The sequence below is a fragment of the Emydura macquarii genome, unplaced genomic scaffold (assembly GCF_026122565.2).
Source record: "Emydura macquarii macquarii isolate MOO-44397 ecotype Brisbane River unplaced genomic scaffold, CSIRO-AGI_Emac_v2 contig_1254, whole genome shotgun sequence".
Lineage (NCBI taxonomy): Eukaryota > Metazoa > Chordata > Testudines > Chelidae > Emydura > Emydura macquarii.
The window spans coordinates 6,706,523-6,717,202 of record NW_027131391.1 but is presented as its reverse complement, the minus strand read 5'-3'; the positions used below and the strand labels follow the sequence as shown (position 1 = coordinate 6,717,202).

The following is a 10,680-nucleotide window of genomic DNA, read 5'->3' as shown; positions in this document are numbered from 1 at the left end:
ACGCTGCTGCCATGGCAACGTCCGGGGCAGCCCCCGGGTGCGGCCCAGCCTCCGCCGCGCCTCTGGTCCCCGGCGCCGCCCGCCGCTGCCTGGGGCCTGGCCGCGGGTCTCTGGGGCTCGGGTCCCTGTGCTGTGCCCCGCCCGTCCGCGGGCCCCCGCCGTCCGCCCGCTGCAGCTGCGGTGCTGCCCGGCCCGAGGGGCGGGAGGCGAGCGGGGCCCGGCGGGTTTTGCCTGGCACGCGGGCGAGCCCTTTCCCCTGGCGGGGCCCCGCCGTGCTGCGGGCAGGGCCCTGCTGCTGCCGCCGTCTCCCCGGCAGGCAGCGATGGAGGCTCCAGGCCGACACTCCCAAGGCAGCTGTGCTAGGCAAGAAGAAGGGGCGGGTCCTGGCCCCTGGGTCCAGCTGCGGATCCTGGCTGTGCAGTGGGCAAGGGAGACCCAGCAAGGGCCCGTCAGAGGCCCGGGGGAGCAGACAAAGGGCCTGAGTAGTGCCAGGCCCCGGGGCTGGCGGGGAGAAGCCGCAGGGCTTTGCTGGGAGGCTGTGCGGGTGCAGCAGCTGCACTGCGCTAAGCTGCGGGCGCAGAGCCGAGATGGTGCCATGGCAGACGTCGCCATCTGGCCGGGGCTGCTGGGGAGCTACACGGATCGTCCCCTCTGCAAACGTGGCTGTACGATGGGGAAGGAAGGGCAGAGCAGGCCCCCGGGCTTCTTCAATAACGTGCCACAGGCAGAGACTGCCAGGCAGCGAACCGCCCTGTGTCTGCACGCAGGAAGTGATTCGACGCCTATAGTCATGGTGCAATACAGCCGAAAGTTGACCCCCTTAGGGTGACCGGATAGCAAGTGTGAAAAATCAGATGAGGGCTGGAGGGTAATAGGCGCCTATATAAGACAAAGCTCCAAATAGCGGGACTGTCCCTGTAAAATCGGGGCGTCTCGTCACCCTATACTCAGTGTACTAACCTACAACAATGAAAACAATTCCAAGTTTGGTGTCATTGTAAGACCGTAGACACAACCTGGTTTTCCCTCCCTCTGATTTTGGATTACATTTTAGACCTCATGTAAGGTCAACACTCTCCCGCAACTCCCTTAAGGTACATCTCACGGCCCATGATGGCTTTCCATCCATCCAGCAAGTAGATGGATACTTGGTGTTTGATCACCTACTGACACGTAGATTCCTTAAGGGCACTGGGAATTGCTTCTCACGAGTGAGACCACCAGCTCTAACCTGGGATCTTAACCTAGTCCTCAGAGCTTTGACTAGACCTCCCTTTGAGCCCATGGCAACTTGCTTTCTGTTACACCTGTCCATGAAGACAGCATTTCTAATTGTCATTACCTCTGCTAGGTGCATAAGAGAAATAGCAGCCCTGATGGCAAACCCGTGCTGCACAGCCTTTTTTAAAGACAAAGTAACTCTGAGGCCATATCTTAAGTTTCTCCCTAAAGTTGCCTCCAGTTTTCATATGAATCAATATCTATATTCCTGTTTTTCCCCAAAACCACATCATGACAACAGGAAGGCGGTTCTGCCTATGCTAGATGTTAGGAGAGCACTAGCCCTTTACTTGGATAAGACTAAAGACTTCAGGAAGTCCTCTGAACTCCCTCTCTGAGGTGGCATGGGGAAGATCCTCTCCAGGGCAGCTAGAAGGTGCAAATCTCACATGTTGCAGTTCTGCCCCACCCACAGTCTGCCATGCAAATTCTTCACAATATACCAGGGCTGGCATTTTCCAGATTGCGTGCCTGGAATTTCATATAAATGACACTGGCTGCCTTTGATCGGTGCTGAGCCCAATGATTCTCCCATTGCCATCAGGCCCTTCTGCCAGTCAAAGCCAGTTTAATTTACACGCCCAATTTCAGCACCAACATTCTCCAACATTGGCTCAGTCATCTCAAAGACCCCTGAATTAACCCTGGAACTCCCCCAGTTGAAAGGATGCACATATAGGCCAGCTGTAGACGTTTATTTTAAAACATTCTGAGAAAAAAATACTTCCAGTTCATGGGCACTTAATGCAGGAGGATGTTCTGCCATTGCAGCTTCCTGCACAGGGACAATGTTCACATCGTATCAACTCCCTTTTCTCTGCAGCTGACCTCTTATCCCTGTCTGGGCTGGCCCTGCTTACGCTGTGCCCTGATGGTCACGGTCTGTCTGTGTCCTCAAATTGTTTCAGGTAGAACTGAGTTGCAAGCTGCTTTGTCATCACTTTAAGTGCAAAGAAAGCAGCTGTGATCTCGGAGGCAAGAAACAGCAGGTAAACGATATGCACAGCCGTCTCCAGGGGCAGCTGAATGATGTGCTCATCCGTGAGGAGGAAAAGCAGAAGGGGGAGTTGTATTAGGAAGGATAGAAGCAGGAATCCAGCGAGTTCAGGTACCTATAGAAGCAAAAGTAACTGAGAAGAAAGACTGAAAACACCACAGCAAGCCCTACAGAGAGCGACATGCAGCTGAGGCTTTGGGACTGTGACATCAAGAGATGGAGGAAGTCAGACGATCATTGTCTAGGACTGCGAGTTCTGTGCTTTAGAACTTAGAGCCACGCCATTCCCCCGTGAGCATCACCATAAGGGACGCTCCAGCATTTCACTTTGGTTGTCTGCCTAGGCCTCCAAAGGGGCCTAGCCACAGACCTTGCAGGACTCCTGACCCAAGGGGGAGTACAGCTGAGTGGATCATTTATTGGATGCAAGTTGTCCACTAAGTGGTCTTGCTGCGCTAAGGACGTGTGGCTCAATGGGTTGGATATTAGCCTGGCACCTAGAACACCTGGATTTAATGCTCTGAAGGACCCATGTGGGCCCCGCTGCTCTGCACTAGAAAAGTTTCATAGTGTGTTTTGCTCTGCTTGTTTCAAAGACCACTAGGAACCATTAGCGCACAGCAGCAGCGTCCACACAGACAGTTAATGCCCAGCAGGCTAATGTGAGGTAGAGTTATGCCCCTGCTTGCCACATGCTGTCCAGGCAAGCCATTGTCTCAATTCCCAATCTGTAAAATGAGGGCCTCCCTACTGTACCAGAGATTGTGCAGATGCATTCATTAAAGACTGAGAGAAGCTCAGTGTGACATACCTAGAGTACAATCCAGACTAATCACCCCTCCCCTCTAACCTGGGGTGCCCTTTACATTGCTTTGCTGCTATAGCTTTCAGCCTGGACTGCTCACAAACCGCCTTCAGCATGCAAGTTATTCCCAGCTAGGTGTAGGTGTGTGCTGCACCCAGCCACACCTTGGCTCTCACCATTCTTGATATACTGCAGGGTGACCCCCACACACCCCCAGTCTTAGATTTTCCCCCAAGAATGTATATCCTGTACTGCCCAGATCTCTCCTGGACGATACAAGTTTCTATAAAGGCCGTTATTTCTTTAATAGAAATAATATGTACACAATTTGCCACCTCAAATGGCGTTTCCCAGACACTTCAATTTAATACACTGGATTAGATAAACCAAGCCTATTAACTACAAATAAAGAGATTTTAAGTGAGTACAAGTAATATGACATAGAAGGCAGAAATGGTTACAAGAAAAGTAAAGATAAAACACAACTGGTGCCTAATTTAAACTATGTTAAATTCAAAGCAAAGTTTTCTCACCATATACTTTTTGCAGTCTTGCTGACCAACCTTCTTAAGCCAGGACCCCTTCTCTCAGAATCAAATGAATCATTTTAGTTGCCTTTTCCTGTACCTTTTCCAATTCCAATACATCTTTTTTGAGATGGGGCGACCAGATCTGCCCATAGTATTCAAGATGTGGGTGGGCCATGGATTTATAAAGAGGCAATGTGATATTTTCTTTCTTATTATCGATCCCTTTCCTAATGATTCCCAACATTCTGTTAGTTTTTTTGACTGACACTGCACATTGAATGTATGTTTTCAGAGAACTATCCACAATGAGACCAGGATCTCTTTCTTGAGTGGTAACAGCTAATTTAGATCCCATTATTTTATATGTGTAGTTGGGATTATGTTTTCCAATGTGCATTACTTTGCGTTTATCAGCATTGAATTGCCTCTGTATTGCCCAGTCACCCAGTTTTGTGAGATCCCTTTGTAACTCTTCACAGTCTGCTTTGGACTTAACTATCTCGAGTAGTTTTGTATCTTCTGCAAATTTTGCCACCTCACTGTTTGCCCTTTTCCCAGATCCTTTATGAATATGTTGAACAGCACTGGTCCCAATCCAGACCCATGGGGGACACCACTATTTACCTCTCTCCATTCTGAAAACTGACCATTTATTCCTACCCTTTGTTTCCTATCTCTTAACCAGTTACTGATCCATGAGGGAACCTTTCCTCTTATCCCATGGCCGCTTACTTTGCTTAAGAGCCTTTGGTGAGGGACCTTGTCAAAGGCTTTCTGAAAATCTAAGTACATGATATCCACTGAATCATCCTTGTCCACATGTTTGTTGACCCCCTCAAAGAATTCTAGTAGATTGGTGAGGCATGATTTCCCTTTACAAAAACCATGTTGATTCTTCATCAACAAATCATGTTCATCTATGTGTGTGATAATTCTGTTCTTTACTATAGTTTTAACCAATTTGCCCGGTACCGAAGCTAGACTTACTGGCCTGTAATTGCCGGGATCGCCTCTGGGGCCTTTTTAAAAAATTGACATCACACTAGCTATCCTCCAGTCATCTGGTACAGAAGCGGATTTAAATGACAGGTTACATATCACAATTAGTAGATCTGCAACAACAGGCCCCCATTCCCATTCAGTGTGTTGGGAAGCAGGCTTGTGGGAGGTGGCTGGGGGAAGGCTGCTGGCAGGTTTGTGGGTATTATGCTATTTACATTGCATTTAATGAGCCAGACACTTCTATTCACTAGTTTGGTATTCCTGCCCTGTGTCAAGGTAAAGCCCCAGAGTGTCCTAGCACTTCTGAACTTGCTGGGACTTTTTCCTCCCACGGATAGTGAAGTTTGCTCCCAGCTTTGGCAGCTGGAACTATAGAAGAAAAGCACATGGACACTGGAAGCCCCTGTTCTTACCTTTTCTTGCAGATTTCCAATGTATCCAAGATACAAGCGTAACCCTTCAGCTAATGTGAGAATCAGGAAGGCAGCAACAAGAAGAAACTGATAGTAACAGGGCAGCAGGCTGTACTGTAACAGGAAAGCGTTACTGACAGACTGACCCCGTTTCATCCCACCATACCCACGCCTGGCACCAGCCCCACCGCTCCATATATTCACTCTCCATCCACTTCACTTGCCTCCTTACTGCTGCCCTGCCCCTGCCCCTTGTCAGTGCGTGGGACATGGGCAGTCAGACCAGCGGTTAGATCCCGAGTCAGCGGCCAGGTACCAGGGCCAGAGCTGAAATCAGGAATTGGAGCCAAGATTCAGGAGTGGGTTACCTGGAACAAGGCCAGGCAGGACAGGGGCTGTCACAACCCTGGGCCAATGCTTCAAGCAGCCAATGGACAACGACAATGATGATGACGATGACGATGACTGCTGCTGGGCTTCAAAGCTGCTCTGCTGACTTTTATTACCTCACCCGCCTTGTCTCTAATATCCTGGGACCAACACGGCTACAACACTGCAAACAAAATCAAACCTTTTCCTTCGCACGTACCCACCCACGCGTGCCACATTCACTGCCTGCCCGCCCACGCAGCCACTCGTCCTCACCCTGCCTTCCCACCAACACCTGGCACAGCTGGCACTGGCCACCTTCCCCTCCAAACAAACAAGCACCCACTTCCGTGCAGCCCCCGAAAACGTGCGGTCACGCCACGTGCACATGCCGCCCCATACGTCTGCCCCTCAGCGCAAAGCAAGCAGCCTCCCTGTGTGGATCGTCAGGCTGTGGGCCTGGCCCTGGCAGCAGCCGGTTGATCGAGTTGCCAGGGTCACGTTTCTTGCGGTGCAGATGAAATCTGGTTTCCTGTTTGAGCAGTCTGTGAGAGGCCCCTATGACTGAGCACGCCCTTTCCCCTGCGCTGGCAGCAAGCGCACCACCCAAACTCTCCCCTCCTGGTCTCCGGCCGCAGTAACTCATCCGGCATCATCTCCCTGGGGTCGCCCCGCTCCTCTCCTGGGGATTCATGAGTCACAGTTCTGTGACTTCCTCATCCTTCCTGTACCCAGAGTGGCACTGCCAGGCACTCCTACCGAGGGAGGCCAGGGGCTGGAGGTGTCTGGTTAACAGAGCCAAGACAATCTGAATTTCCTGGGGGATTTCCTGGGGACTGTTGTGCAAAAGGGACTCCTAAATTGGCATGGGTCTCCTCACTCAGAGGCTAATACGGGTACCAAGAGCCGTCTTCCCCTCCAAGCCCAGTGACACTCGCCCTGCTCCTATTTCTAGCCTGCTTCCAGTCCTTGCTCCTGCCCTGTTCTGTCCCGTCCTGCTCCAGCCTTGTTTCCCAGACAGCTCATGCTCTGGCTCCTGTCCCTGTTCCCTCTGACTTCAATCCTCAGCTCTGCCTCTGAGCTACGACTCTGGTTGACCTTCCAGCTCTGGTATTCTGCTTCTGTCTCTCCAGTACTGACCATCAGCTTGTTTCCTGGACTCTGAACCCCCTGGATCCAGTTCTAACCAGTAGGATGAACTCTCGTTTCCACCACTAGGCATGACTGCCCAGGACCCTGCATAGGGATTGCTCCTGCCCCTGCGATGGATCAGGCAGCAAAATCCTCTCCTGGGCCTCCCCTGGCCTGGAAGATTTAAGCCAAATGAAAAATAAAAGAACACAAGAAGTTTTGCCATTTGACAGGCGTTTCCATTTTTCAGGGTTTGAAATGGACCCGTTGGGTTTACTTGGTTTTGGGGAAATGAATGATTTTGATGGCTGGTTTGGAAATGGACTCAATAAACATTTTGATAAAAATCTCAAAGAAAAAACATAGTGAAAAAACAAACTTTCTAAAAAGTCAACAGTTTGAGAAATTGTTTTGGAAAAAAAGGCCGTGTGTTGACAAAAAATGTTTCTGCTTGACAAACACTGATCAGCTGACCTGGACATAGGCATGGCAGGCAAACTGCAAGGAAAGGGCCATCTTTCAGTGGTTTGGGCAATGAAGGAATGCATTAGGTGGGACTTCACTCATCTTCCCAGCTCTAGCATCCCTGGTTATATGGTACCTTTAATGCCAGCATTAGCCCCTCTGACAGGCACCAGAACGGGAAGTAGAAGACATTGAAGCATAGCATCATCTGAAGAGGCAGGCTGGACAGCACCTCTTGCCCTATGCAGGAATGAAAGGCACAAGGTAAGCGGGTCTCTCCCATTACAACACTGCAAATCCCAGTCCCACAGGGGAGAGTCTGCCCCACAAAATTGGCATTTTACTAAAGGCATATAGCACAGATACTTTCGATGAACACAGGAGCATGGGCCTCCAATGGTATCAGACCAGGCCCATGCAGCCCAGTCGGACTTGATGATCAGTGGTCCCTTCTGGCCTTGGAATCTATTAATTCTGTTGATCTTTCTCAGAATACCAGAACAAGGGGCATTCAGTGAAACCGAAGCAGCAAATGTAAAACTGGTAAAAAGGGAATTTTTCTACACCATCCTGTGATTAACCTGCAGAACCCCCTGCTATTAGATATTGCTGCTGCCAGGATTTGGGTGGCAATCGTAAAAGCATCAGCATAGAATCATAGTATAGGGATAAATGTGCAAACCCACATTTCACATTCCCAGAGAGGGTTTAAAAAAAGAAGATTCTGGAACCCATTCCAGGATTTACAATGTCCAGACCTCCTCCCCTACAACTTGAGACCGTTGAAAGAGAACAGTTTTCAGGTAGTTGATGAAACCCCATCAGTAGATCACACTCATGTCTTGTGCTCCAGCTCCTAATCATTTTTGTTGCCCTCCGCTTCTCTCTAGCAGCTGATAAATGTGCAAACCCACATTTACATTAGACTGGCAAAAAAAACTGGAAGGGATTTACAAGCAGCGTTGAAAGAAGTTCTGATGAAACCCCATCAGGATCACACTCATGGGAGCTCCTGCATTTTCCTCTTCAGCAGCTGGTGCTACTGACTGGCAGCAACAGGAGACCGGGCTGCATGGGCCTGGCCTGACCCCATGCTCCTGTGTTCATGGAAAGTAGCTGTGTGCTATGCAAACCGGGCTGCATTCTCAGGTTTGTTCTTTAAGAATAAGTTCCTGATCAACCTTCTCTAGAAGAGTCACTATTTTGTCCACCTCTGTCATCCTTATTCATGTCCTCGTCATCCTAAACAATCCCAACCTTTTCAATCTCTCCTTCACACACCTGGGGACAAGGCTAATACAAAGAGACTCCCTGCTGGTACACCAGTCCCACCTCCCCTCTTCACTTGGAGCCCGTCTCATTTGCTGTGCACCTTATTGTGTAAAGCCTCTCGGAGTTAGCACACCGTGCGTGGGCGCATGGGGCAGGCCAGGAATGCTGGTGCTTGTACTGCTCAGAGCCCTGCCTGTCTCAGTGCGCGTTGTAGGAGACAAAAGCATCTATTAATAGAATAAAGCAAAGCACATATTGACTTTGCAGCAGTAAAAGCAACGGCAAACACCTAAACGCATTCCTGCAGCAGAGCTCCTGTAATCTGTGCTGTAATCCGCGCTGGATCTGGGGCAGGCAGACCGGAGAACGCGGAGCCCCTGTCCTGGGCCCCAAGATTACTGTACTGATGAGTACTGTACCTGGATGGTAGATCTGGGCAACTCCACAGTCCCTAGTTTTATTGTTGATGAACAGCGATCCACTGAACGTGGTCAAGCCCCTTCGGACATTGCGAGGCAGAGGTGTGTGCAGAGCCATCGCCACTAGCTGAGTCTGCCCTTCCTCCCGACCTGGATAAAGCAGTATTAAAGAGAAGCGCTTTGGTTTTAATTAAATTACAGAGCTTGGTTTCTAAGCTGCCACTCGGCCACTGGCTGGGGATAAACGTGCTGTGCTGTGGTGGGAGATAGCACAGAAAGGAAAAGAAAGCCCTAGGCAGGTGTTGCCTGATCTATTGATTGTATATTGATTATATTACGGATTTAGTTCCCCCAGTAAGCACTTGGAAATTGGGTAGGTTCTTGCCCCAGTATGATCAGAATGACTGTTCAATGGGGAGCCCTGATGCACATATTGCAACACACACGCTTTGGAAATCATGCTGTATCCTTTTATTAGTGCAGTTTGCATGCCTGGGGGGATGCTAAGATGACAACCACTGGTGATGAAGGAGAAGATAAGTAACACATGGGGTTGTTTTGCAAGGGATGGTGTAGGGGTATGGATGCTCAGCTCATCTGTATTCTGTCTAGCTGTCTTGCAGGGTTAGTGTTTATAGACTCATCGACTATAAAGTCAGAAGGGACCATTATGATCATCTAGTCTGACCTCCTACACAACACAGGCCACAGAAGTCTTTACCCACATCTGAGGACTCCTCAGTCTTAATAGACCCTAATGTAAGACTGAGTTATTGAAGTCCTCAGATGATGATTTAAAGACTTCAACCTTGTACAGAAAATCCACCAGCAAGACAGCTGACCTGTGCCCCATGCTACAGAGGACAGCCCATGTGTTAAACCCCCCTTCAGGCCCAGTGGTGTCAGTCTTACATCCCCCCAGGCATGCGGGCCAGGATACAGCTTTGATAATGTCTTACACTGACACCACCATGCCTAATGCATGTTCAGGCGAGAATTTAGCCCCTTTCCTTTATTTGTAATTCCTCCCCCTCCTAGTATTAGGTGCCCTTCTCCCATAGGTTATTAATACTTCTACTTCAAGCTTATATGTCAATTCGTTCTGTAGCATTCTTGTGGTCAGACATCTGCTGATGTTGCTAACTAAAAATATCCCAAGCTGGTATAAACAAGCGTATCGTGGTTACCTGTCAGCAGGTCAGTCCCTGCAGCATTCTACCTTGTGCGGTCTTATGATCTAGGGTTACTCGGGGCTAGCTCTGTAAGCCAAGGCTTTCTGGGCCCTACGTCTTGATTAGTTTAGCCAAGCTATTGTCTTGCAGCTGGCTCATTGCATTGCTGCCTTAACTTATACCTACGCCTAACCTAGCAACTATCTCCAGGTATCAGCTACTTCGGTGAGCTCCTCCTGCAGATTGCAGCGGCCAGCAGCTCTGGGACTTTGTAGCCCTAATGGGAGGGATGTTGGTTGGAGACACTTGGCCTGTTAGAACGGCTCAGCCTCCTGTTGAGCTGACAGGGCCTGGCTTGGGGCCCATCCACGGCTAGCTCCAGTGGGGTTGCACTGACTCCGGTGGCCAGCGAGTCTCTCTCCTCCTAAGTCACAGGAGTCAGGAGCAGTGGAAAATCTGACAGAACTAATTAAACAGTGGTGACAGCAGATCAAATATGGTGAGAGAGGCCCCAGGAGGGACCCTGAATTCCATCTAGGACAGTGCCAGGGTACAGCCAACCCCTAGTGATAGAGGGACTAGCACCATGGTCATACATGGAAGAAGTACAGCTCCGTCACCACAACCCTTGTTCCCTGAGAGCAACCAATGAATGGCTGGCCTCAAGGGATGACCCAGATGGGCCCAGCCCCTCAGCTGCAGATACAAGGCGTCCAGCTCATACCAGCCGCGACCACGAGAAAGTGACAGAAGTGAAGATAGAAGCCATGCTTCCGGATGGCGGAGAGCAATAGCGTGAACAAAATAAAACCACAGCCAGACGC

The 10,680-nt window shown here is 49.9% G+C and overlaps 1 protein-coding gene across 1 annotated transcript; it reads right to left on the bottom strand.

The window, feature by feature from the left end:
- Nucleotides 1-2,012: 2,012 nt before the first annotated feature.
- Nucleotides 2,013-8,802, bottom strand: LOC137154359 (transmembrane protein 17B-like). Its single transcript, XM_067549946.1, is given in 4 exon segments — nucleotides 2,013-2,393; nucleotides 5,029-5,142; nucleotides 7,130-7,233; nucleotides 8,685-8,802. Coding segments are annotated over 4 exon segments (717 nt in total).
- Between the last annotated feature and the right edge of the window lie 1,878 nt (nucleotides 8,803-10,680).